General features: G+C 45.3%; 1 protein-coding gene across 1 annotated transcript; it reads left to right on the forward strand.

Moving 5' to 3' along the window:
• Positions 1-3323: 3323 nt before the first annotated feature.
• klhl42 (kelch-like family, member 42) lies at positions 3324-8292 on the forward strand. Its single transcript, XM_070991515.1, has 3 exons — positions 3324-4529; positions 4608-4801; positions 6501-8292. Exons 1-3 carry the CDS (start codon positions 3766-3768, stop codon positions 6953-6955), a joined length of 1413 nt encoding a protein of 470 aa, XP_070847616.1. The 5' UTR covers positions 3324-3765; the 3' UTR covers positions 6956-8292.
• The last annotated feature ends 1671 nt before the right edge of the window (positions 8293-9963 follow it).

Raw genomic sequence — 9963 nt, forward strand, 5'->3', positions numbered from 1 at the left:
GGCACAGCGTGATGTTAGTACTCTTTGTTATTAGTCCTATTTCCAATTACTGTTATTACTACCTTATTATTATTGATGATAATTTCCTTCAATTAGCATAACTGTATTCCTTTACACTCAATGCAATACTATTAAACTATGAATGTTTCCATTTGGTGTACAGTTACAGAGTTAGCTTGATGCAAAATGTCATTTGCATCTGCACATGCAAGCACAGAAATGTAGAATATTCTGTGCAGATGTCGCCACGATTGAGCTTTAAATATGATAACCATCGTCATGAAGGATGTTTTTAGTGGGGGACATCCATACTGACAGTTTCATCAACAGCAAGGTAAACGCACAGGTTCATGACACAATGAGTGGCTAGAGATGTGATTCCACAATTAACAAATTTTATTTTAATCCATTAAAATGGCAGTTAACCGTTCATGCTTCTTTGAGAAAAGGTGCACATAGTCTGTGTAATCTTCTATTGCTGGAACAAACCAAAAGAAATAAACTTGAGCCATTACATAAAAAAGGAACTAGGACTGGGGCTTACCTGGGCAGCCAGCGGGGGAGGGACTCTACTCCAAACACCACGTGAGAAAATAAGGACACCCAAAGTGCACTGCAAAGGAATGCTACCACCAGGGGATCGGGCTGCCATGCACCGGGGGCCCACAGCTCCTGTTCAACACAAACACAAAATCAATTAGAAATCCAGCAATAGACAAGATGTTAATAAAATAAACAAAAAGGAAAACCAAATTTACATAAACAAAAAGGAATGTAAAATAAAGTAAAAAAAAAAAATACGATACAATGGACAATGTGCACATAAGAAAAACCGACTGTGGCCTGTGTCATGACGGGGACAGTCCTGTGTTTATACGGGATGAGAGCAGTCAATGTGTATGGCAAGCCGTTCCTGTCAGAAATACGCCACACTCAGTCGCGTTACAACTGCATTACGGCGTAAAAAACGCAGTTTTTTCAGATTTTACTGCGTTTTTTACGCCGTAATGCGCAAATAGAACGCTGCTTTTTACGCCGTAATGAAGTCCTCCTAGAACGCGCGTAAAAAACGGCGTTTTTCTGGTATGATAATAATCTCCACCCTTCTTTTCTCTCAGACACTCAACTTGAAGTGTCTGCGCCCAATCGCTGATGAAGACAAGCAGACCAAATCAGTTGAGCACAGATCTCCTTTGTGGCAAAGTTTGTCCCAACTTACCTTGTAGTTTCTCGTAGGGTAATATTTTGGGTCATAGGCAGGAAAATATCCCATAAATTAACTTTGTCATTATTTTAAATTCCTCTTCCATACATCATTTATTTATTTCTTTTTCTTTTTTGGTGTTTCTCCCTTGTGAGCCAACCTAAATATACTGATTGACTGAGTCCCTATGTAAGAAAAAAAAGATTTCACATTAATTTTATTTGTGTAGTACCTTTCAAACACGAGACTGACACAAATCTACATTTCAAAGACAACAAGAGCCAAAAAACAAACTGAGGATAAAGCAATGCAACATTTCTGACTTTCACAGTATAGGATAATATTAGACTTAGACAGCTTTTATTGTCATTCAGTAGACAGCAAGTGTACACCACACAGGGTTGAACAAGTTAAAAGTATGTTAAAATAAACAGCAGAGTATTTTAATATATACAGTATGTGAATTAGAACAGTGAGTGGAATAACCTGTGGGAATATACAGTAAGTTGAAAACAGCAGCTGGAATCTGCACTAAGTCAGAAATAAGTAGCATAAATATATACTAAGGTTAATTTAAAGTGCAGTTGTGAAGAGTGACCTGAGGTGGTAACAATGGTGCAAAAGTACTCATTTAGAGTTCAGCAGTCTGATGGCCTGAGGGAAAAAGCTGTTGCAGAACCTGGAGGTCCTGCACCAAATGCTGCAGAACCTCTTTCCAGAGGCCAGCAGGGAGAACAGACCATGGTGAGGGTGTGAGGAGTCCCTGATGGTGTTTCTGGCACAGGACATTCAGAGTTTGGGTGCAATGTCCTGAATGGAGGGGAGAGAAGTCCAGATGATTTTCTCTGCTGTCCTCACCGCTCTCCTCACATTCTTCCAGTCAGCAGCGCTGCAGCCTCCACACCACACAGAGATGCAGCTGGTCAGGATGCTCTCTGTGGTGCTTCTGTAGAGAGTAGTGAGGATGGGGCGGGGGCAGGTGGGCTCTCTTCATCCTGCGCAGGAAGTGCAGGCGTTGCTGTGCCCTTTTCACCAGTGACGCAGTGTTCACAGACCAGGTGAGGTCGTCCGTGATGTGCACCCCCAGGAACTTGGTGCTGCTGACCACCTCCACAGCCATGTTGTTGAGGAGAAGTGGAGCGTGGCTGGGCGGGTTCTTCCTAAAGTCGACAATGAGCTCTTTTGTTTTATCCATGTTCAGGATCACGTTGTTGTCTTTTCACCAGCCCACCAGCTGCTCCACCTCCTCTCTGTAGGCCAGCTCGTTGTCGTCCCTGATGACGCCCACCACTGTTGTGTCGTCTGCAAACTTCACAAAGTGGTTGGTGGCAGCCTTGGGGATCAGTCATGTGTCATCAGGGTGAACAGCAGGGGGCTCAGGACACAGCCCTGAGGGGAGCCTGTGCCGAGGGTGATGACACGGGAGGTGTTCTGTCCGACCCGCACCAACCGAGGTCTTTCAGTGAGGAAGTCAAGCAGCCAGTTGCACAGGGGGGTGCTGATGCCCAGGGGTCCCAGTTTTTCTACCAGATGCTGTGGAATGATGGTGTTGAATGCTGAACTGAAGTCCAGAAACAACATCTGCACATGAGTGTTTTTCTGCTCCAGGTGTCCAAGGCTCAGTATCACCTACACTAAAGACAAAACACCTCACCAACAGGATGAAAACCTGATTAAAAATGTGTGTTTGTTTTTCAACCAAAGTTGGCCCAATTTTTGCATGGACTCTAGAAATTTTCTAATATGCAAACCACCAAATCAGTGCTTGTAAACATACTGTGTATGTCTTTTTATTGTTGTGTTAGTAGAAAAACGGGTGTAAAAACTTTCTATTTAAGGAGTTGAGAGAAGTGAGAAATGAGTAGAAATATTAACTTTAGGGGTTAATTTTATATTATTTATATATATATATATTTTTCTATAAATATCCATGTCCCGTGCTGCAGTGATTTCTTGATTTTGTTGATTTCTAGATTTAATTAACATATGTGCTCATGTAGGTCTGTGTTGTTTTATGACAGAATTAAATCAAATCGGATGAGGAGCTGTTCATAGATTGATCAGTAGATGGCAGCAGCACGCCACAGCACTACAAAAACATACTCACGAATAAGACAACAACATGGAAATGACGCATTGTGCGGAATAAAAACAATTAAAATCTGACAGCTCGGCACAGCACCGCAACAGGCTCATAAAATACAATGGAAAATGTTATTGCTTATGTCAGAATTAAACTACACTATTTAACCGCCGTCTCTAGCTACAGGAGCGACTTTTTATCGGGCTGTTGAGGAATGCTAATTAGAGGAAAAAGTTCTTTTGGCTAGTTTTATCTACTAGCTGCAGCAGCTCTTCTCTGTGTAGCTAGCTAGTTAGCTTCTGCGGCTAACGAAAGTTGCTCCATGGCGTTTTATGGGTTGAACATTACCATATATAGACCGGCCACAGAGCTCCCTCGCCGGTGAAATGTAAACGGTGACTCGTTGAGGAGGCTGACTAAAGGGCAAGCAAAAACAAACTCAGCCTGAAAGAAAAAACGCTAGCGCGCTAGCTTCACCATGTCATCTGACCAGATTATTGCCATCGTCATGGATGACAAAATCTACGAGGTGAATAAAAAGAAGCTGATCGAGAAGAGCGACTACTTCCGTGCACTGTACAGCTCTGGTATGAGGGAGTCCACGGAGGACTCTGTGCAGCTGCAGGGGCTCAGCGTCCCCGGCCTGGAGCTGGTCCTGGAGTTCATCAATACCTCCAAGGTTCAGGTTGTCAACGAGACTCTGGAGGACCTGATTGAGACCGCCTCCTTCTTACAGGTCACCCCCATACTCAAGCTCCTCACCTCGGAGATCCGGCTGGACAACTGCGTGGAGCTGTACAGCCTCTCTGAAGTTTACGGTACTCATGATCTGCGCAATGCTTGCCTCAAATACATGAGCTGCTACTATCATCCGATGCTGAGGCGGCCAGAGTTCAGCAGCCTCCCCTCTGCCGTCAGAGACCAGGTCAGGGAGATGCGGATGAAAGGCACCGCCACCCTGGTAGCCATCGGAGACTTCACCTGTCTGTCCCTGGACGTGCCTGATCAGGATGAACCCTGGTCCATGCTGAGGTATGGAGAGGTGGAGCAGCGCTGGAAACCGCTCGCCAACAACCTGCCTCCAGATATGATCAACGTGAGAGGGTACGGCTCGGCTGTCCTCGATAACTACCTGTTCATTGTCGGTGGATACAGGATGACGAGTCAGGAGATCTCTGCGGTACACTGCTACAACCCCTGTCGGAACGAGTGGAACCAGGTGGCGCCGCTCAACCAGAAGAGGTGAAACCAGACCTGCACATTTCCTCTCAAATACCAGTAGCTGCTGTCATGCCTCACTTCCTGCGTTCTCTCCATCAGGTCCAACTTCAAGCTGCTGGCAGTACAAGGGAAGCTGTACGCCGTGGGAGGTCAGTGCCTGGGCACGGTGGAGTGTTACAGCCCGGAACAGGACTGGTGGACCTGTGTGTCCTCGATGCCCGACCCGCTGGCTGAGTTCTCTGCCTGTGAATGCCAGGGGATGATCTACGTCATGGGCGGATACACTGCAAGAGGTTGGTATAGCTCCGTTCAAGGATTCAAGATAATTATTGTCCTGTGCATTTGAATGCCACCAGTGCTTCTCTGCTGTGCTGCCTTCCAGTCAACATGGACACAGTCCACAACCACACACTGTGTTGCAGACACACATACAGTCTCAAACTATGCACACGGACACATGAAAACAGTAATGCCGACTCGACCTCTGTGTCCTGCACTGTCCAGAGGTCTTACTGCATGAGGATAAAAGCTGTCTTTGGACTAAGTGCTCTGTGCCTTCATGCCACAATATCACTTAGCTGATGGTATCAGTAAAAATAAATGATCGCTGGTTTGCTGCGATGTCATATACCTCCCACAAATATGGTTGATAACTCTGTTACATTGGAGGTCCATTGTGTAGAGTCGCCTCTGGGCAAACAGACAAGTTATCAAGTTAAACTCCAACTAAGAACACTAAATATTACACCAATAGAAATTAACCAAAGCGTCTGTCGTCATGCCAAACCTCCTGAGTCATGAGGTGTAGTTGTTATTAAAGTCATGCTGGATGGACAAAAAGGTCTTATCTTCTTTTTCTAATTTCTCATGTCAGACAACTCAGTTGGTGGAGTCAGTCCTTAATCCCAGGCTGCCCACGAACCTGCATGTCAGAGTGCCCTTAAGCAAGGCGCCGAAGCCCAAACTGCTCAGGCCTGGACTTTGCATCGCAGCTCCACCGCCTTCAGTGTTTGTGTGTTGGTGGATGGGAGCCATTGTGCAGCGATTTGTTCTGTTCTCAGATCAGAAGTGCTGCATAATGGCAGTCCATTTACTGAGGCCAATGCCTGCAATTTTTGGTCACAAACAGACAGAGCTTTGTTTTAGGGCAGGCATGTCAAACCTGTTCCACAAAGGGCCGTGCGGCTGCAGGTTTTTCCTCCAACCAATCAAGAGACCGATCAGCTGTCTGAAGACTGAGATCAGCTGATGAAATGAGTCAAGTGTGGTGTGCTGCCGCTTGGTTGGAAAGAAAACCTTCAGCCACTCGGCCCTTTGTGGAATAGGTTTGACAGATGTGTTTTAGGGTGTCAAAATGCAAAAGGATTAGGAATAATCTCCTTTTTTGGGCCCTGGGTTCTGCCTCTCAGGCTGCATACGTGGTTGTATTTACTTGTGAATGTTTTTTGTAAGCAATAAAACAACACTGGAATTGGCAGTAATGGACAGTAGATGGCCTGTACCTAAATTGCGCTTCTCTACCTTAATGGACAGAGTGTTTTACAGTTGGCCTCTCATTCAGCCATTCACACACATTCACACACCGACGGTGACAGAGCTGTCATGCAAGCATCCGGCCTGCCTGTGATTTAGCATGTCAGTTACTACGCAGCAAATTCTGGCCTTTGGAATAAACTCTCAGTGAGTTCAGATCAACTAAATTTAAGTGTACATGTGAGACCATCAAATTCACTCGAGGACAGAGTTAAGAGTTGATCTTTTAACCCTTTCAGGAGTTAAAACTGTACCCCAGATAGAGTAAAATAGAACTGTCACCTTGAGTTAATTCTAATGCAAACTCTTTTAAGTGTTAAGATTTGTGTTTGTTGTAAGTGTTTGTTGCTTTTGATTTCAAAGTGTGTACGTGCAGGAGCATTTTGTTTTTTGATTGAAGAATCTGTTTTCTCTGCAGCTTCAGGGAGTTGAACTTATTTTTCTTTCTGTGTGTGACAGACAGGAACACGAGCGTCCTCCGTTACAGCCCCACCTGCGACACCTGGACCGTGTTTCGGTCGTGTCCGGCGCACATCCGCAAGCAGCAGATGCTGTCGGTGGAGGACACCATCTACCTGGTGGGCGGCTACACCCACGAGCTGGAGGCGGACCGGAGGCAGCGGCGTCCCAACCAGACGGAGGACGTGCTGACGGTGCAGTCCTACAACGTCACCACAGGAGAGTGGATCCAGTTGAAGGAGAACACGTCCAAGTCGGGCCTGAACCTGACGTGCACGCTGCACAACGACGGCATCTACATCATGAGCCGGGACGTCAGCCTGCCCACCAGCCTGGAGCACCGCGTCTTTCTCAAGTACAACATCTTCTCTGACGCCTGGGAGGCCTTCAGACGCTTCCCGGCTCTGGGACAGAACATGCTGCTCTGTTCGCTTTACCTCCCCAATCTGCTATGACTGAGAGCGCCGATGGCTCAGTGAACACTAACAGCTCGTGGAGCCCATGCAGCATTCATAGAGGCCGGCGTGTGGCTTTGCTTGCTCTTGCACAGAATGGGGCTGCAGTGGGAGCAGTGTGCGGTTGCCAGGTTGAACGCCTCGTGACCTCTGTGCCTCAAAAACAAAACGCACTACATTGTACATACTGCTGTGGATGCAAATACAAAAGCTACTGTGACAGGTGTGAAAGTGATGAAGCGCCACGGCCCGTAGGTCAACAGCATCATAGCAGCTAGCCCCAGTTTGTGCCTCTCATGTCATAACAGTAAAGTTCCATTCAGTCTGACAAACACGGAGCTTTGTGGGACGACGTTTCCTGCTCTTCTGAAGGTTTTACTGCAAAGACTCTTTAAACCATCTGGATGAAAAACTACTTCATCTGCTGCACAATTAGAACAATTTTTCACTTCTTTCCCATCTTGCGACTCTTGTTTCCTATCCAGGTGACAGCTGCCATCTTTGTTTGCTGCCAGACTCACAACTTAGGAAATGGGTTCAAAAGCTTTTTTACGGTGCAGCAGATATTTTTCCATCCAGATGCTTCGAGGAGTCTTTTAGGATCCTGGAGAGATCGTCAGAACAATAGCACCACGGCTGAATGCTAACACATGAGAGGCACAAACTGGGGCAACGTAACAGCATGCTTTCAAATCTATGGGCCACAATATTCTTGATGTTTACACACCAAATATGGCATTGGCGTACGTGTTTATCCATAATTCACTACAAACCTTAAAATGCATATCTTGTCTTTATGTACTGTACATAGCAGATACTAATCATGAAAAATGGCTTTGGTTTTACACTGCCAGACTTATGGGAACTGAAGCTACCTTGAACGCTGTTGTTTGTGCTGAGAAGCGGCTCAGAGGGAGCTTAACGTGTTGTTATATGCACACTTGCACAGTCTTATTTTCCAGAGATACACTAAGCCAAGCTTAAAGCGCAATTCCATGACATGAACGATGCACATGTGCCTTCTGCAACCTCAGTTAATCGGAACTTGTTACAAAAAAAAAGCACAAAATGCAAGACTTTGCCAGCAACTGACCAAAACTGCTGTTTTAGTTTTTCCTCTCTGATAAAGCAGACTTTGTTTCCATTAAGGTTTGTTTAAGTTCCTGCAAACATGAGAAAGGAGCCTCAAAGCAGAATTTCTAAAACTCCTGAAGTGTGGGGGAAACGCAGCACTTGATTGTGTTTGATTTGGTGGATTTGAGATTCTCTGTGCATTACTTCTTTGTTTGACAGTTTGGAGATCTAGGTCAGGATAATAAAGATGACGATCAGGGGTCTGTTTGCTGTTTGTCCTGTCATTCACCAGCTCATATTGTGTCGTTTCTTCATCTTCTCCAGAAAATTCAAAATCAACTGAGGAAACACAAAAAGTCTCCAACGTGCCGTCTTCTCACAGTGTCCTCCTTGTGAGCGGGGACCTGGAGTAAGTCCTCCCTCTGTGGGACTCTCCGCTCCACTCCTTCCCAGGAAAGCTCGGCACAAATTCATCCATGCTGCTCAGATCATGACGCCTCCTGTAGGAGCTGAGAAATCCTGATTCCTCTGGTCTTTCTGGGGTGCGATTGTGGAGGCTTAATGTACAACTCTGAAGGTTATGTTGGTTTAAGAGTTTCCTGCTCTTTTCCCCGTTTGTGGAGAAATCAGGCTGACAAAAATGTAGTAAAAGGTAATCAGGCGAGTCCAAAACACAGTTATCATTAATATATAATTAAACTGGAACGCATAAAGAAACAAAGTGACTGTGAGGTTGTACTGTTTGTATGGAGGGTGTGTGCAGACCATCAGAGGTCTGCGCTCAGTGTCACTGAACAATCACATCTTAAATGTGTTCTTGAAGGCTTCGTTGACCAAACTACAAACAAAAACAGCAGCATATTCAGTGATTTGCCTGCAGTGGTGTCTCTCCATGCAGATCGCTCCAGTTTAAAGGCTTTACACAGCCGTGACTCACCCACAGTGTTCCCACTTAATGTGGCTCATTATTCCCTCTCAGGGCTGTTTGATTGACGTCTCCCTCGCTGTTGAAGGCGGGACAAGTGACAGACGAATAATCCTTATTAGGATTTTGAACGTAATCAAGCTTTTTCACAGCAGACGTTTTGACTGGTCAGCAGGAAAAGCAAAGGTGTGACTAATGGCATTAATGACGGCTTTGTTCAATTCAGGCGTCCCAGCGAGCCGTGACAGTCAATCTGAGGCAGCTGAGGGTCAGAGGTGGAGGAAGTACCACACTGTAAAAATACTCCATTACAAGTGAAAGTCCTGCTTTTACAGGTAAATATAGCACAGTAAGAAGTGTATTTCCATCCAAAATGTGGTGGAGTAGAAGTATAAAGTATCATGAAGGGGAAATACTCAAAATTATCCTTAAAAACAGCACTTGAATAAATGCATTTAGTTACTTTCCACCACTGCTGATTATCAGAACTCTTATTCAGGCCAATAAAAACCATCAAATATGCCCTCATGTATTCCCCCTTTTGGGGATATATATAGTACTGTCAGCATTTTTTGTCTATTTCCCAAAACAGCTGATTCCAAAATGATATCATCTATTAAAAAACATCTTCAGAAGGAACTCCGTCTCTCCCTCTGTGGCTATAAAATGTCATCTGAAGTCAGAGAGTTTGACAGCAGCTGATGAAAAGGCAGAAAAGAGGTGCCCAGCAGGGGGCAGCACATGCTCATCTCAGCAGACATCCAGTGTTTTCCACCTCACCTTCACAAGGACTCGCTCCTTCAAATACACAGCGCATGTTAAAATAAGATCCCCTGTTTCAGCTCTTCAATGTTAACAAGCATTTTCTAAAAACATAAATGCGATGAAGCCGTCCGTACCTGGAGGCTGAATCACCGCCGCTGCAAAAAATGTCATCATCTAGAGGTCACGAGTGCGTACGGATGTGGTATTTTTAGCTTTTGTTGGCGCTGGCAGATGGACGGATGGT

The sequence above is a fragment of the Chaetodon trifascialis genome, chromosome 22, assembly GCF_039877785.1.
Source record: "Chaetodon trifascialis isolate fChaTrf1 chromosome 22, fChaTrf1.hap1, whole genome shotgun sequence".
Lineage (NCBI taxonomy): Eukaryota > Metazoa > Chordata > Actinopteri > Chaetodontiformes > Chaetodontidae > Chaetodon > Chaetodon trifascialis.

Excerpts from the sequence above, each read along its gene's own strand:
- klhl42 (XM_070991515.1), top strand. The coding sequence starts at position 3,766 with ATGTCATCTGACCAGATTATTGCCATCGTCATGGATGACAAAATCTAC. Across the intron at positions 4,530-4,607 it reads GCGCCGCTCAACCAGAAGAG|GTCCAACTTCAAGCTGCTGG; the intron begins GTGAAACCAGAC and ends TCTCTCCATCAG. Across the intron at positions 4,802-6,500 it reads GGGCGGATACACTGCAAGAG|ACAGGAACACGAGCGTCCTC; the intron begins GTTGGTATAGCT and ends TGTGTGTGACAG.